Source organism: Camelina sativa, chromosome 4 (genome assembly GCF_030686135.1).
Source record: "Camelina sativa cultivar CO46 ecotype springtype chromosome 4, ASM3068613v1".
NCBI lineage: Eukaryota > Viridiplantae > Streptophyta > Magnoliopsida > Brassicales > Brassicaceae > Camelina > Camelina sativa.
In genome coordinates, this window is record NC_141883.1 from 23,787,394 (window position 1) to 23,803,090 (window position 15,697).

Below are 15,697 nucleotides of genomic sequence, written 5' to 3' on the forward strand. Positions count from 1 at the left end.
TTGTTGCACTAAAGAAATAAGGATTGTACAGTACGTACCAACATGATAGCAAGAAGACGATAGGAATATGTAGCCTGGTACAAATATGTCACTCATCACAGGTGTCAAAGTATGGAGTTTATGTAAGTTGAAGCCGACCAGACCACGGTTATCAATATTTTATGCCACTGTTTTAATGATTGTTATGTTGTCCTAAAGGTACAATAATACTAATTGGTTCTGGGGGATGTTGATGTAGTCGTAGTCGTAGATGCCCCATATTAATTGTGTCTAATTCGATTGTTTCTAGTAGTCAATCGGAATATCGAAGCAAACCAAACCAAACCAAACCAAAAAATTAATCTGAAGAATGGCAAACCAAACCAAACCAAACCGGGTTAACGTCAACCCACTGACCCACGAACGCGGGAACCCATTTTCGTCGCAGTCGTCGTCGTCGTGCTTCCCTCTTTCTCTTCTTCCACCTCCCCCACGAAATTTTCAAATTACCTTCTTTGATTCAATCTCTTACCTCTCTCTCTTTCTTTTGTCTCCTACTCTCTCTCTCTCTCTACTGTTCTCGTTGCCCTTTCGTGCTTCGTGACGAGCCACCATCTAATTAATGACTTCTTCATATTCTTCCTCCTCCTCCGCCGTCAGATCGTCGGCAAAACACGCGGCGGAGCGGATTCAGCAGCATTTGCCTCCAAACAGCAATCACTCTGTATCTCTCTCTTCTTCTTCCTTGAATTTGCCTTCTAGAACCTCAATCATCGCTCCAGGAGTAGCTCACTCTTCTCGCCCTAAAGATCGACCCTCTGCTTCTTCCTCCGTCTCCAACGCTTCATCCGTCTCCGCCTCTTCTCCTTCTACACGCCGCTCCGGTACTCCCATCCGCAGATCTCAGTCTAAAGACTTCGACGACGACAATGGTCTGTGCTCCTTTCCTCCTCCTCCTCCTTCTCCTTCTCTTCTCTTCCTATTCACTTTTGGTGTATCTGTACGATTACACAATAATTGAAAGATGAGTTTTTTTTTCCTTCATTTGCTTAAAGTATTTGACTTTTTGCTCTAGGGTAATGCTACAGTCAATTTGGAGATTTTAATTCGAATTGGGGCTTCGGTTTGGGTTTTAACAAACTTTGGTTTAATCCTTTTGAATTGGTATTGATATGTTAAAGTTTCGTACTTTGTCTTCAGATCCTGGGAGGGTGAGAGTTTCTGTAAGAGTTAGACCTCGAAATGGAGAGGAGCTTATCTCGGATGCTGACTTTGCTGATCTTGTTGAGTTACAACCAGAAGTGAGTTAGATTGATGGTATATGATATAGTATAAGTTGATTTCAAGGTATTTTAAGTTACTTAGAAAGTGTTTGTTTTTTTTGTGTTTGTGTGTATGAAGATAAAGCGGCTTAAGTTGAGGAAAAACAACTGGAATTCTGAGTCTTATAAATTTGACGAAGTGTTTACAGATACAGCTTCGCAAAAGCGTGTCTATGAAGGAGTTGCAAAACCTGTTGTTGAGGTTAGAGACTATATCATGTAGAGTTTATATATTGAGGTATTGAGGATATGTTTTTGATTATTGATATTTACTACATTGAATTTGTAGGGTGTTCTGAGTGGATACAATGGTACTATTATGGCTTACGGTCAGACTGGTACTGGTAAAACTTACACGGTAGGAAAAATTGGTAAAGATGATGCAGCTGAGCGTGGTATTATGGTTAGAGCTCTAGAAGACATACTTCAGAACGCATCTTCTGCTTCTGTTTCCGTGGAGATCTCTTATTTGCAGGTGTGACAACACTGCACATCTTCTCCTTGTTTCCATGGAGAGTATTACTTCAGTGCTTAGATGCTTGTCTTGTTGTTGAATAATTATAGTTAGAAAATGGAAACCTTGTGAATTTTGAAATGGTTCTAGAGATAATACAAGATCTGTTCTTAGTTTTTATCTTTTCTTCTTGTACTCCACAGTTATATATGGAAACGATACAAGATCTTCTTGCACCTGAGAAAAGCAACATTTCAATCAATGAGGATGCAAAGACTGGGGAAGTATCAGTACCAGGCGCTACAGTAGTCAACATTCAAGATTTAGACCATTTCTTGCAGGTTTTGCAAGTCGGCGAGACAAACCGCCATGCAGCTAATACAAAGATGAATACAGAATCCTCACGTAGTCATGCAATTCTTACGGTGTGGTTCCTTATAATATTTGGTCTAAATGGTTTCTTGTTCATCAACAGGTTCCATGTGTTGTGTCTGCCGACTAATGAAATGTATCTTCTTTGCAGGTTTACGTTAGGCAGGCTGTGAATGAAAAGACTGAAAAGGCAAAACCTGAATCTTTGGGAGATAAAGGCATTCCTAGAGTTAGAAAGAGCAAACTCCTAATTGTGGATCTTGCTGGTTCAGAAAGAATCAATAAATCTGGTTTGAACTCCTTCACTGTTTATATAACAAATCATGTTATATCAGGTAGTTTATGCTGAGTTATTTCTTGTTTTTTTGAAGGCACTGATGGCCACTTGATTGAAGAGGCAAAATTCATTAATCTTTCACTGACCTCCCTAGGCAAATGCATAAATGCGTTAGCTGAAGGCAGTTCTCATATACCAACAAGAGATTCTAAGCTAACAAGGCTTCTTCGTGATTCTTTTGGGGGTTAGTTTACCAAAATTTTCTTAACCTATCGAGATACAGAACTCATAAGCGTGACTTACTTCTGTGTCTATACATTTTTTCATATCTTCCTTGTTACATAAAATCTGATATGGTTTTTTGTCTCTCAACAAATAGGCTCTGCTAGGACTTCACTTATAATAACAATTGGGCCATCAGCACGGTATCATGCAGAAACGACTAGCACAATCATGTTCGGACAAAGGGTAAGTTTTTTTAATGTTTCTCTTTTTTTTTTCCTGCAGAATCTCTAGTTTCTGACTTCTTTGCCATGTCTCCCATTACAGGCTATGAAAATAGTAAACATGGTCAAGCTTAAAGAAGAATTCGATTATGAAAGTTTGTGTCGGAAGCTTGAGACTCAGGTGGACCATCTTACTGCAGAAGTTGAAAGACAAAACAAATTAAGAAACAGTGAGAAACACGAGTTGGAAAAAAGATTGAGAGAATGTGAAAACTCTTTCGCTGAGGCAGAAAAAAATACCATAACAAGGTCCAAGGTATTTCTCTCTTCGATTGATTGGCTACTCTTAGTTTACTTAGAGTAATTGATATTCAATAATCTTCCAGTTTCTTGATATGATGCCTATTTCCCTATGATATTCTATATCTGGTGTTTATATTGTGGGGGTTGAATCTGACTTACAGTTCCTGGAGAAGGAAAACGCTCGCTTGGAGCTCTGCATGAAAGAACTTTTGAAGGAATTGCAACTGCAGAAAGATCAGTGTGATCTAATGCATGACAAAGCTATACAACTAGAGATGAAACTGAAAAATACCAAGGTACACTATCTCTCATATAAAGTACTTCCCCGGTAACTACTTACAAAATATTTTTGGATTCAATACCTCTCTCTTATTGTCTTTGTTAACTACTTGCGGAAGTTCTTGGATGTTTTCTTAAAGGCCTATCATCAAATACACAACGTAATTACCAAACAAGAACACATATATATACATTCGAGCTGTGGGCTCTGACAGTATCCTTTTAATTGTTAGTAGCAGCAACAGCTGGAAAATTCAGCATATGAGGCAAAACTTGCAGATGCCAGTCAAGTATATGAGAAAAAGATTGCAGAGCTGGTTCAGCGTGTTGAGAGTGAACAAGCTCGGTCAACTAATGCGGAGCAACAATTGAATGAAATGAAAAATATTTTGAGTAAACAGCAGAAGTCTATTCATGTTAGTTAACATGACACCTTTTCAGATGCCTTATAAATGCATTAGTTCTCCACTCAAACTGAATGGTATTTTTTGGTGTCAATAGGAACAAGAGAGGGGCAACTATCAATATCAAAAGGAACTTGCGGAAACCACTTACACATATGAATCTAAAATTGCAGAGCTGCAGAAGAAATTAGAAGATGAAGATGCTCGGTCTAACGCTGCAGAAGAGCAACTTAGACTAATGAAAGGACTTCTAAGCGATCACCAAGTTTTATCACAGGTTAGGCTTATACCTTATTTTTAAAACTGGATCTCAATAAGCATATGATACTTTCAGCTTTATGTTTCAGGTGAGTGTGACAAAAGGTCATTGTATTTATCCTTTTTTTTTTTTCAAATATTGAAGATGAACAGTTTTTACCTTGATTATTTGTGCTTGAGCTCTTGCAGAGTTTTCTGTCTTCAATGATTTTTTTCTTGGTTTGGGTCAGGAAAATGAAGAGACGAACAAACTCAAGATAAAATTAGAAGAACTTTCACAAATGTATGAATCTACAGTAGATGAACTCCAGACAGTGAAATTAGACTACGATGATCTTCTCCAACAAAAGGTGTGACGCTTAATTGTCTGCTTTTACTTTTATTCAGATTGGTCATATTCAAAATCCAACTGTTCCTTTTTTGCTGATGAATATGTCTAAATGTACATCAAAATTTGTGTTGCATAGGAAAAACTTGGTGAAGAGGTTCGGGATATGAAGGAAAGGCTCCTTTTGGAAGAAAAGCAGAGAAAGCAATTGGAGAGTGAGCTTTCCAAAATAAAGAAGAATCTAAGGGAAAGTGAAAATGTTGTTGAGGTGAATTACAATAAGCTTGTTACACCTTTTTCACATGTATACACTTCATGGTCTTGCTAAGTCCCATTTCATTCCACAGGAAAAGCGACATCTGAAGGAAGATCTTTCAAAAGTGTCATCGGAATCTGGAGCTCTAACAGGCTCACAGAGATCACAAGGGTTAAAGAAGTCACTATCTGGTCAGAGAGCTACCATGGCGAGGCTTTGTGAAGAAGGTAGAATTTTTTCTCATGGATTGAGCTCTTTTTAGCTCAGACATATGTTCTATTTCGTTTCATTGTGGGGAATCCAGTTAACACCATCTCTACTTTGATTTCAGTCGGAATTCAGAAGATATTACAACTCATTAAGTCTGAAGACTTGGAAGTTCAAATTCAAGCTGTAAAAGTGGTGGCTAATCTAGCCGCCGAAGGTGCACTTCAAATTTTTAGTTCCCTCTGCTATTATAAATGGATTCTCAATTGTTAAAATATCTGGCACTTTGCCTTGACAAACGGATTCTCTTTGTTTGTCACTGCACCTAATTGACTTGCATCATGTGTATGTATGTGTGTAGAGGCTAATCAGGTGAAGATTGTGGAGGAAGGGGGTGTCGAAGCTTTGCTTATGCTAGTCCAGTCATCTCAAAATTCAACAATTCTTAGGGTGGCTTCTGGTGCAATTGCTAATTTGGCAATGAACGGTGAGCACTTTCTCTTGCCAGTCCAAGTGCTTTTATGAAATTATTGTTCATAAGACCAGTTTGACTTACTAACGAGAAGCAGAGCTAATAGTGGTCCCCTCTGGTTGTGTCATTTCTTTACAATGCTTGTTTGCTTGAGTGTTTGATCTGTAAGTTGCAGTGCACTGTTCTTGGTGCCATGGCTTTTCCCTGCCGTCAAGCTATTAAATTTGGAATGAAAACGATGTGATTTGTTTATTTACATGTTTGCATTGGTTTATTCACTACAGAGAAGAGTCAAGATCTAATAATGAATAAAGGAGGTGCTCAACTCCTAGCGAAGATGGTGACTAAAACAGATGATCCACAGACTCTAAGAATGGTAGCTGGTGCACTTGCCAATTTATGCGGGAACGGTGAGTACAAGATTATATATACCGGCTCTGATGACTTCCAGTTTTAAACATTTATATTCATCTGCATCATTGCATGTATTCACTGGTGCACTTGAACATATAATGGAAGATGTTTTGTGTAGGGATGCTATTAAGTACATATCTAACTCTATATACTGTCGTGTTTTGCACATACAGAGAAGTTTCTTAAACTGCTGAAAGAAGAGGAAGGCATCAAAGGACTACTCACGATGGCACAATCTGGAAACACAGATATCATTGCTCAAGTGGCTAGAGGGATGGCAAATTTTGCAAAGTGTGAAACTCGAGAAATTATGCAAGGTGTGTAGTCATATTTGCTTATAAATTTGCCTCACAAATTGCACACCTGAGTCAATCGCTATAGTACTTAAAGAGGATGTTATGTGTTACAGGGCGTAGAAAAGGTCGTTCTCTTCTCTTGGAAGAGGGTGCTCTTGAGTGGTTGACTTCAAACTCACATATTGAGTCAGCATCAACACAACGTCACATCGAGCTTGCGCTTTGCCATTTAGCTCAAAATGGTAAGACTCACTTTGACATTCTGATATCTAGAAGAGCCCAGTTCTTTCTTTATCAAATGTTGGAACATATAACTAATACATGTATCTCTTTCGTTTTCGATGCAGAGGAAAATGCGAATGACTTCAAAAGGACAGGAAGCGTGACAGAGATTGTAAGAATATCTGTGGAGTCGAGTAGAGATGATATTCGCAGTTTAGCAAAGAAGATACTCAAAACAAACCCTTACTTCTCAAGCTGAACAAGAGGTGAAAGAAAAGACATGTACATAACATAACTGGCGAGTGGTACAGATTCGTAGCTGAGTCTGTGAGAATGTCATTAGATTGACTTTGTGATTGGGATGACATATATGGACGACAACGACAATCGAGGAGAGACAGCTAAGATTCTTACAATAGGAATGTTAGTTTGTAAGAACTGGTTTGATGCTGTATAGTCTCTCCGTTGGATGTGGAATCCATTGCTAATTTTTGTGAACAGTTTTCATGATTTTTCCATGCGTTCTTGATCATATGTGTATCGAGACTCCTTTGGTGTGAACAATTCTCCAATGTAAGATTGATACACCGACGAGACTCAACTCTAATTGAATCTGCTTACTAATACTATGTTTTACTTTGCTGAAACGTAATCAAAATCTTATTAGGGAATCCATTTTGCAATCAATGTTCCTTCTCAACCCTTTTAAACAATCATATAAATGTTAAAGATGGACTATGTGAGTGATCACAGTCTTCTTCTCATGAGATATGGATATAACAAATAGAGATAGTTCTTCATAATATCTGTAGATGTTTTCACAACTCCTAAAGATTTAAGTTCAAATGAATCAATCCTTCTTTGTTCTTTGTCAATCTAGTTCATGGCATTGTTAGATTCTTCTAATCGTAAAGGCCTTCATCGTACCAAATATCGACCAGAAAGTCCACCATCTCCTACATAAAGATCAAATGGGAAATTTAGATTACAAGAATGATTTTAGCTTCTTTAATTTTATAACTCAGGTAGAAAATGAGGTTAAAGTAAGCTTACAGGTAAAGGAATCGACTCAGAGAAAGGTTCATGAGTAGAGAGAAGATCTTCATATGTAGTAGACCAGCTGCAATAGATTCAAGAATTGTCTTAGAAAACTTTACTTTTACTGATCATTATTAGAGTATCATTCTTCCGATTCATTTACACTGCAAAAAAGATTGTCAAATGAGCTTAAAGATGTTGGATGAAACAAACAAATCATACCTTATTATCTGATCCTTAGCAGTGTTTTTTCTTTGTCGAGATTGATCTCCCACCCATTTTTCCCTGTTCTCTTGCCACATCTTTGCACCTGTGATCAAGAAAGATGCTTATAGATAGTGCTCAAGAACATATATAAAATTAAATTTACAGAACCAATAAGTTGGAATCTCTGTTGGTTACGTGTTACATGTACCATGATTCACAAGTAATGTAAGATTGTTTTCGGAGTTCGTTTTCACCAAGGTTTTCTCTTCTTTGACTAATTTTGAAAGCTCAAGAGTAGGTTTGTTTTCGGTGGACAGACAATTTGCAGTATAAAGCTCCATTCTTATTCAATCGAATGATCATTCCTTTACGAATAAACCCGATTTTTATACCAACCAATTCACATCCACATACACAAAAACATCAAAGGTTTCCACACAAGCTGCTAAAAGAAACAACAGTAAACCAATTAAAAACCCCATTCACAAAAAAAAAAAAAAAGCATGAACCTATTACAAGATAAAGGTGTCGGTTTAGTTTACCTCATTGACATCCTCATCAATCAGCTTATGGAAAACCCTAGAGAAGATTCAAGAAAAGAAAACAACAAACAACACATTATGAAAGAAAGATCCAAACCATATACACCAAACTCATTGCAAAAGAAAAGAAAAAAATATCTTTCTTTTTAAAACATTGCGTTCAAATCCGTTACCAAATCTTTTATCTATATAAGGCAACAAACAAAATCAGAGATTTTGCAATAACAGAACTTGTTCTATATTATTTCTTGAAGAAGGAATGATATTGGGATTTCAAACAATGGCATTTCCGGTGAAGTATATATTAAAGATCCAAAATAAACAGATCAAAAGCATTTCAAGATCCAAATCTTTCTCTAAGGAGAAACCAACCAATTTGTGACAGAAAGAGAAAGTTTATTACATAAGAAAGACAAAAAAAAACAGAGGATAGAGATTTAATTACCTTAATGGGGAAGTATCAGCAGAAAAATTGGTGGAGGGATTGAAACTGATTTTTTTTTGTTTTCCTTTAGGTTTTTATATGTAAAGGAAAAATAATTTAGATCTTGAGTCAAAAATAGAATTTTAAAAAATTAATTAAAGAGTTTACTTGTTGATGAGTAAATAAGGATAGATACACAACTATCCAGATCTATATCTTTGGGTCAATGAGACAGAAAACAATTGAGCATGACCCACGCAGCTCAAGTTTCTATCTCAATCTTACGTGGATGTGAATAGGAGAAGATAGCTCCATTCTTTTATTACATTTTGGCAGACAAGGTTGAAAACTTTTGGCACATGTGTTTATCAATCTAAAGTTTTCTTTAATCATTCTTTTGACATAGAAAATAAATTCTTATTTAATAATCAAATTGATAACTCACCTAATAATAGAATGATAATCCATGTATGAATTATAATCTTTAAATCATTAATGTAGTATTGATTTTTTCCTCAAGTTATATAATCAACCATTTAATGTTAAAGATGATCATTTGTATTCATTATAACTTTATGGTTGAGATAAAAGAGAGAAACAAATTCCAAAGCTCTGTTTAGAAAGTAATACTATAATTTGTAGGTGAAGATTAGTAAATTAAAACTCAAATGTATATTAGGTGTAATACATGTGTTTTGTGTGGTTCAATAACCATTTATCTAAACTTGACTTGATGTGAACAAATAACAAATTCCAAGGCTCTGTTTGGTGAAGATTAGTATATTAAAAATAACATGTATATCCCTATTATAGTAAAAGAGAAGTATAACTTACATTACAGACAAAAATACCCCTTATGCCAACAACTAGAAACATGAGGGAGAAGGTCAAAAGTGACTTTAGTGTTAGTTGAATCGGGTTTTATTAAAAAACAAACCCGAAATTTCAAAATCGGATATACTTGACAAATGGTGGACTTTATATGGGTTCCAAAGTCCAAACATCTACAAAGAACATGTGAAAACGACATTAGTTGGGTTTCCATATAATAATTTACCTCTATATCACGAATACTAACCCCGAAATTTCGCAAAAAATCTCATCAATATACTAGAAAGATAGCAATCTCCTTTGCAAATTTGAAAAACAACCATAACAGTTTCTTAGATTCCCTAATTCGAAGTATATAAATACTCTACAATTAATTGGAATAATCTTTACAATATATACGAAATATTCCCCAAGATATTTTCCTACTCCATTTTGCACAATTATCGGCTTTTGCAGAATATTCCATAACTTATACAACCAGAGTATACCTACATTTTGATACGTCAAGCCCTCCTATAAATACGATGTTAGTAATCAAAGGTTCAATCATCATACCTTTAAAACTTTCTCCCTTCTGTCCTCTATCAACCCTTCTCCACTACATAAGGCTTGGTTCGATCTCAACCTTAATTGTGAAGTTGCAAGAAAACTCACTTTCGAAGAGATACCTGTGTTTTTTACTTGGAATCCTAAAGAAAAAAGCATCCTAAAGAAAAAAGAGGACAATCAACACTCGAAGAACAACTTCTATTACAAGTAAGTTTAATGGTAACTTATGCATCAAACTTCTTTTGCCTTTTCTTAAAGGGCCAATAAGCGACGAAGATCTGAGGGAATTTGATGGAGTTGTATATCCTTCATACAAGGAAGCATGTTTGGCAAGAGGATTATTAGAAGAATGAATAATTAAAAAAGAATACAGTTAAGGAAGAATAAATATCTGAAAGTACTATTAATAAAGAAACAATAGTATAACTTACCCTTTAACTGTATTCTTCTTAATCTTCTGCTCTGTGATCAGTAACTTGACAGCCAATAAACTTCATACCCTGTCCTCACAATTGAATCGAAGCTGATACATAAAACAGGTCATTATATTTCTATTAGTTCCAAATTTTCATAATGTAACTATTTCAATCCAAATCGAAGAGTAATTATGCCATGTTAGTGTTTATATTTGATGAGTATTTACACATTTACTTTACACTACAGTAGCCATTCGGGAAATCACAATTCAGTAAGGTCCAATGTTGTAGCAAAACAAAATATGGATTAGAAACTAATCTTTCTGTTTTTCGCTTCAAAAACATGTACTCTGTGGTAATAAACTGATCTACATGAAAGTACATGTCATTTGATATCCATGATTTGTTTTATGGAAAACAACTAAAGCAATCAGTTTTACCTCTTCCAAATAAAACAAGCTTACATGTTATAAAACACAACTACATATCTTACTGATATTATGATGTGTTCATATATTGTGCTTCGTTTTGATTGTATATGCTTCCACATGTACTGCATAAAAATGTAGATGATATCAAAGGCTAATCACATAAACAACTTTACCCAAACAGAAACATACTATCGGAAGCTTAGATGGATACATCTCTATATGAGAAACAGTTTAGACCTATAAAATCTTAAAAATCTAACATTAAAGCAATTTGGAATGATAGACAACTTACCAGCCGAATTGAATTAAGGATGAATATGTTATACTCATGGGTCAAAACTGAATCATCCGACTGTCGGATTTATCTACCGGCCCCAACACACCCATCGATTCGATTCGACTAAATGAAGCTTCTCTCCTTTTCCGATTTAATAGCTAACCAGAAAACGATTATAGAGGTAGTTCATTTGTTCAGAAGGTATATTTTAAGAATCAAAACTCGCGAGAAAAATATGGATTTAAGATCAAGCGAACGGAAGAACGTCGTTGATAACAATGGAAGTTGTTTTGTCGGTCAGGAAGAAAAAATGGATAAAAAAAAAATTCTGCCGGAAAAGTAAAAAAAAAAAATGATGCGTTTTCAACAAAAGGCCAACAAAGCCCAAATTATCAATGTCCAGATATTTGTATCCAAGCTCAATATTCTATACATACACCATTATAATTGTAGCCCAAATATATTTACTTACAAGTTATAATACAATTTAAATTACATAATTTTAAGTCATAAACTAAATAATTTCTATTTAAACTATGGTCAGCAAATTGGGTAAATACATTGTCCATGTATATGATGTGTATAATAATAAATACATATTACTATATCTCTAACGTCTATCATATTAATAAATATAAACTTATACAATATTATTCCTCTGTTGGTGCTTAGACAACCACGAACTATTAATACTTTTTACTTTGTTTTATATCCAAAAACTATTGAATAGTCTAAACTTAGGAAAGAAAAAGAAATATGTGATATGGTATGTGTGAATCCGAACTATTTAGTTGTCCTACTTCGACAACCACGTCATAAGTTTATTATTATTTAGTTCTAATAAAATCATGTATCATTCTATACTTTCCTCTCCTTTGTTGTTTTTTTTATTGTATATAATCTTTCAATACTCACATATAAATGATTGCTCTATTTCAAAAACAATTTAACAGCGGTAGAAGGACGCTTAGAACAAAACAGTATAATCACGAGAGAATACACCACCTTTCATATTGTTACCCTTACAAGTAGCGCAGGTTCGATACTAGTTAGGTTTAGGTATAATACATGTGTCTTTTGTGGTTCAATAACCATTTATCTAAGTTGAACACTTGATATAAACAAGTAACAGAATAGTCATGAGCTCAACAACTATGTTTCTTCTGTAATAGTATGTGAATGTGATTTACTGATGCTAAACTTGACAGCTAAAGATTTTAATATACAAACGAATCAGATGTTACAAGTTAAATATATTTGGGAATCAAAAGTTTTCATCATTAAGAATTCAAGCTGAGCAGGAGCAGCAATCGATCACCATAGACAAAATACAGGTTTTCACAATCTGTCTTTCATTACAGTGTTTTTGATACACATTAAAGCTCATAAGGTACATATTTCAACTATTTTTACATTCAATTATTTGAAAGGGATGACAATATCGCCAATGTTGTTGTGCCATGGATCCGCCAAGTGAGTTGCCAGGTTCTCCAATGGTCCTGTCCCCGGGTAAGCCGATTGTTGCACACAGAATCCCACAAACGCCAACAACGCTAGACGCCCTGTCATACCCAACCAAGAAAAAAACACAACATTAGATATACATTAATTTCTTCTACATAACTTGATTCAGATAGGTTGTGTGCTTACCGTTCTTGATCTCCTTGACCTTCAATTCCTCCAACTTCTTGGGGTCTTTAGAGTATCCAAGAGGATCAAATGCGCCTCCGGGGTACTTCTTCTTCTCAGGGTCTTTCTCCATACTCCTCTGGTGCTCGACAAATGCAATAGCTAAGAACTCAATGGCCAAGATTGTTGGCAATGTACCCCACGGGACCGGGTTCCCCAAGTAAGTGGCTTGACCCCCTGGTAGTGCTGCCCATTCCTGAGCCTTAACCCAGTTTCCGTATCCTAATGCTTCTGGTACCAAAATACCAGGCTACAAACATCATCACACACCAATTCCATCAGCTTAAACTCAACAAGACTAAACCCTTATGATAAGAACAAAGATTAGACACTGAAACTTACAACAGCGAGCATAGCCCATCTACAGTGGATGAGCTCTGATTCTTTGTATCTCTCAAGGTTCTCTGGAACCTCTCCTAGTCCAAGTGGGTCAAACCCAAAGTCACTGCACAAATTTGTACCCAATCAATAACTTAGAAATATTGAAGCTTTTTATGATTTCAATGATTTCTCTCTATAGATACACATCTAATACAGTGGGCAACAGAGGCAGCTATTGAAAAAAACATGGTTCCAAGTTCTGCAATAAACAGAGTAAACGGAGACAGAAACTATAAGGTTTAATATGTACCCAATAACCTAAAGATTAAAGCTTTAAACATCCTCCAACGTTGCATCAAAGAAATTCCAAAATTTTCTTTACACACATCTTAACATATTGAGTAACAGAGACGGAGCCAGATTCTAAAACAGAGTGAGAAACAGAGTAAAAAGGATTCAAATTTATTATAATCGCGTACCCAGGAGCAGAACCATCGAGGTAAGCTGGTCGTGGCTCACCGGGCATCCAGTGAGCAGCCATTCTGATACGGCCAACATTCCCGGCGTTTGGGAGCGGGACTCCAGCGGAGACGAATTTAGACTTGGAAGAAGAGAGAAGCGAAGGGTAGACGGCGGCGATGCCGCAGCTCATTAACGAGTTGGACGCCATCGTTACTCACTCACAGCCGTTTGTGTGTTTGTTTTGCCACCAAAAGGGGAGAGGAAGATGTGGACGAGAAGAGGTGTTTGGTGGAACTGTGAATGTGAGAGAGTGATCGTATAAGTAAGGTTTTGTACGACGCGAATCTAAAATCAGATTACAATTGGCTAGACAGAGCTTGCGTGGCTTTCTCATTGGGCCACGTGTATTCTCTATATCATGTTCTTCTCTTTGATTATCCCAATCTGCACTCTGTGGTTTAGATTAAAAGCCCGATCGAGAGAGAATCTACGTCTATTACAATTTTGCCCAATTATCCTCTCAAACCAAAGTGAGATGTTCAGATATCAGTCAACCTGTGACCGGTTAGTAATCCGAACCAGTAAAACTTGTAAGACATGTTTTAAGACCTCTCACCCTGACCGGTAAACCTGTGACCGGTTAATAATATGAACCAGTAAAACTTGGAGAAACTTTGGCTTCATCCAACACATGTAAGACTATAGATGATGAGGAAATATAGATGATGATGATATAGCAACTAGCAAGTATGGTCCTGAAGACTTTTGAGCTTCCAAAGACAATGTGGATCTTAGAAGACTCTTGATGAGTGATGGACTGCAGTATGTTTTCCCGTTTTGTCCTTTCTTGTACTATCCTATATACAAGTAGGAGATTTCCAAAAACCATGGAACCAAAATTTTGCTTTTCTTGGTGAAGTACCATTTTCTCTGCACGTGATCAACACTTTCCTAACCTCTGCAATCTGTACTGAAGTGGAATGAATACGAAGATCTCATCCAGACAAATCTTCAAGGATGAACACAACAATCTCCTCAATACTCAGAAAAGGTATCTATATATATTTGGAATCTTCAGTTTGATATCTCGGTATCAGAAGGTTGCATCAACCACCTATGTGGCTATGTCTCTATCTCTGCCAAGCATCTAATAACTTCACACATGCAAATTTCAAGAAACAAACAACACAACATTGTATAACAAAAGGATCAATCCATAAGGAAACTCAGAATTCACAGACAGCGTAGTATTGTACTGTTCTATAACTAAAACCATCATACAATATGTCTCTTTAATGTTATAACCTGAAACATCAGAAAAGACACAATTTTTTTCAAAATGGTACACAAAAACCAAATCCAGGTATTGAACACCAGATTCAATCAAGAGCACATAGCTCTCTCAACGGCTTCCTGCAACTCCCCACTCTTAAACGCCTCAATAGTAATATCACAACCACCGAAAAACTCACCGCCGATGTAAAGCTGAGGAAACGTAGGCCAATTCGAATACTCTTTAAGCCCTTGCCTCAGCAACTCATTCTCTAAAATGTTCACATCTTCAAAAGGAACGTTCAGATTCTTCAAGATCTGTACCACCGTGTTCGAGAACCCGCACATCGGGAAATCTTTGTTTCCTTTCATGAACAGTACCACTTTCTCCGAACTCACCAGTTTCTCCAGCGTATCTTTGAGCTGCGGCGAAAGCGCCGACGCCGAGCATCGGAATTTCGTTAATTTGAGCTTGAGATTAGAACCGGTGCCGTAGAACGATGGCCCGCGGTTGTGTACGGCGAGTGTTGTTGCCGCCGTCGGTTTAAGAGAGAATCTGATGGATTGAGGTTTGTTGATAACGGAGGAGGAGACGACTGCGGTGGGAGTTATCACCGTCGGCGATTTGATAGATCGGATAGCCATTTTTTTCTTGGGGAGATTTGGAATTTGAGTAAGTGAAAAGGGTAATGATGAGTTTATGAGCCACACAAAACAGTTAGTGCGAGGGAGAATGGAATAAAATAAACCCTGTTACCAAACACCTCCACTAACTAAGCCAGTGTAGTGCATGTCATATCTTTGGGATTTAAAAGTTAAATAAACATAATAATAAGAGGACAAAGTTTTAAGGGAAAAAATCCAAAAAATACACGATCTAATTATTTTTTGTCCGTTTAATTTCTCTAGTTATTAAATTTCCCAAAAAATACCTGGTTTAATTTCCGTT

At 36.4% G+C, this 15,697-nt stretch overlaps 4 protein-coding genes and 1 long non-coding RNA gene across 10 annotated transcripts; 1 reads left to right on the plus strand and 4 right to left on the minus strand.

Moving 5' to 3' along the window:
• The first annotated feature begins 103 nt into the window (after positions 1-103).
• LOC104781355 (kinesin-like protein KIN-UC) lies at positions 104-6,936 on the plus strand. Of its 3 annotated transcripts, none has more exons than XM_010506012.3 (21): positions 104-911; positions 1,180-1,280; positions 1,381-1,503; positions 1,591-1,776; positions 1,959-2,180; positions 2,279-2,417; positions 2,499-2,648; positions 2,784-2,872; positions 2,954-3,166; positions 3,315-3,449; positions 3,669-3,848; positions 3,934-4,113; positions 4,325-4,444; positions 4,562-4,690; positions 4,770-4,905; positions 5,010-5,102; positions 5,247-5,372; positions 5,642-5,767; positions 5,945-6,088; positions 6,181-6,309; positions 6,415-6,936. In XM_010506012.3, exons 1-21 carry the CDS (start codon positions 602-604, stop codon positions 6,546-6,548), a joined length of 3,165 nt encoding a protein of 1,054 aa, XP_010504314.2. In that variant the 5' UTR covers positions 104-601; the 3' UTR covers positions 6,549-6,936. The 3 variants fall into 3 exon arrangements, 2 of the variants coding, with proteins under 2 accessions (XP_010504314.2, XP_010504315.2); XR_015597491.1 differs by having other exon boundaries at positions 161-911; positions 3,666-3,848; XM_010506013.3 differs by having other exon boundaries at positions 161-911; positions 3,672-3,848.
• LOC104781357 (uncharacterized) lies at positions 6,927-9,504 on the minus strand. 2 transcript variants are annotated; one of them, XM_010506014.3, is made up of 6 exons: positions 8,522-9,504; positions 8,077-8,113; positions 7,743-7,976; positions 7,550-7,637; positions 7,343-7,409; positions 6,927-7,245 (listed from the first exon to the last, which is right to left on the minus strand). In XM_010506014.3, the coding sequence occupies exons 3-6, from the start codon at positions 7,873-7,875 to the stop codon at positions 7,192-7,194; spliced, it is 342 nt and encodes a 113-aa protein (XP_010504316.2). In that variant the 5' UTR covers positions 7,876-7,976; positions 8,077-8,113; positions 8,522-9,504; the 3' UTR covers positions 6,927-7,191. The 2 variants fall into 2 exon arrangements, with proteins under 2 accessions (XP_010504316.2, XP_010504317.2); XM_010506015.3 differs by having other exon boundaries at positions 7,743-7,979; positions 8,522-8,793.
• A 541-nt stretch (positions 9,505-10,045) lies between these two features.
• Positions 10,046-11,383, minus strand: LOC104781356 (uncharacterized). Of its 2 annotated transcripts, none has more exons than XR_766900.3 (4): positions 11,020-11,383; positions 10,790-10,849; positions 10,312-10,403; positions 10,046-10,186 (listed from the first exon to the last, which is right to left on the minus strand). It is a non-coding gene; the product is annotated as an uncharacterized LOC104781356 (long non-coding RNA). The 2 variants fall into 2 exon arrangements; XR_015597492.1 differs by having other exon boundaries at positions 10,737-10,849.
• An 877-nt stretch (positions 11,384-12,260) lies between these two features.
• Positions 12,261-13,766, minus strand: LOC104781358 (chlorophyll a-b binding protein 6, chloroplastic). Of its 2 annotated transcripts, none has more exons than XM_010506016.3 (4): positions 13,494-13,766; positions 13,036-13,138; positions 12,655-12,943; positions 12,261-12,566 (listed from the first exon to the last, which is right to left on the minus strand). In XM_010506016.3, the coding sequence occupies exons 1-4, from the start codon at positions 13,682-13,684 to the stop codon at positions 12,424-12,426; spliced, it is 726 nt and encodes a 241-aa protein (XP_010504318.1). In that variant the 5' UTR covers positions 13,685-13,766; the 3' UTR covers positions 12,261-12,423. The 2 variants fall into 2 exon arrangements, with proteins under 2 accessions (XP_010504318.1, XP_010504319.1); XM_010506017.3 differs by lacking the exon at positions 12,261-12,566 and having other exon boundaries at positions 12,656-12,729; positions 12,797-12,943.
• Positions 13,767-14,645: 879 nt separating this feature from the next.
• LOC104781359 (monothiol glutaredoxin-S14, chloroplastic) lies at positions 14,646-15,545 on the minus strand. The gene has a single exon (XM_010506018.3). It carries the CDS (start codon positions 15,391-15,393, stop codon positions 14,860-14,862), a length of 534 nt encoding a protein of 177 aa, XP_010504320.1. The 5' UTR covers positions 15,394-15,545; the 3' UTR covers positions 14,646-14,859.
• Between the last annotated feature and the right edge of the window lie 152 nt (positions 15,546-15,697).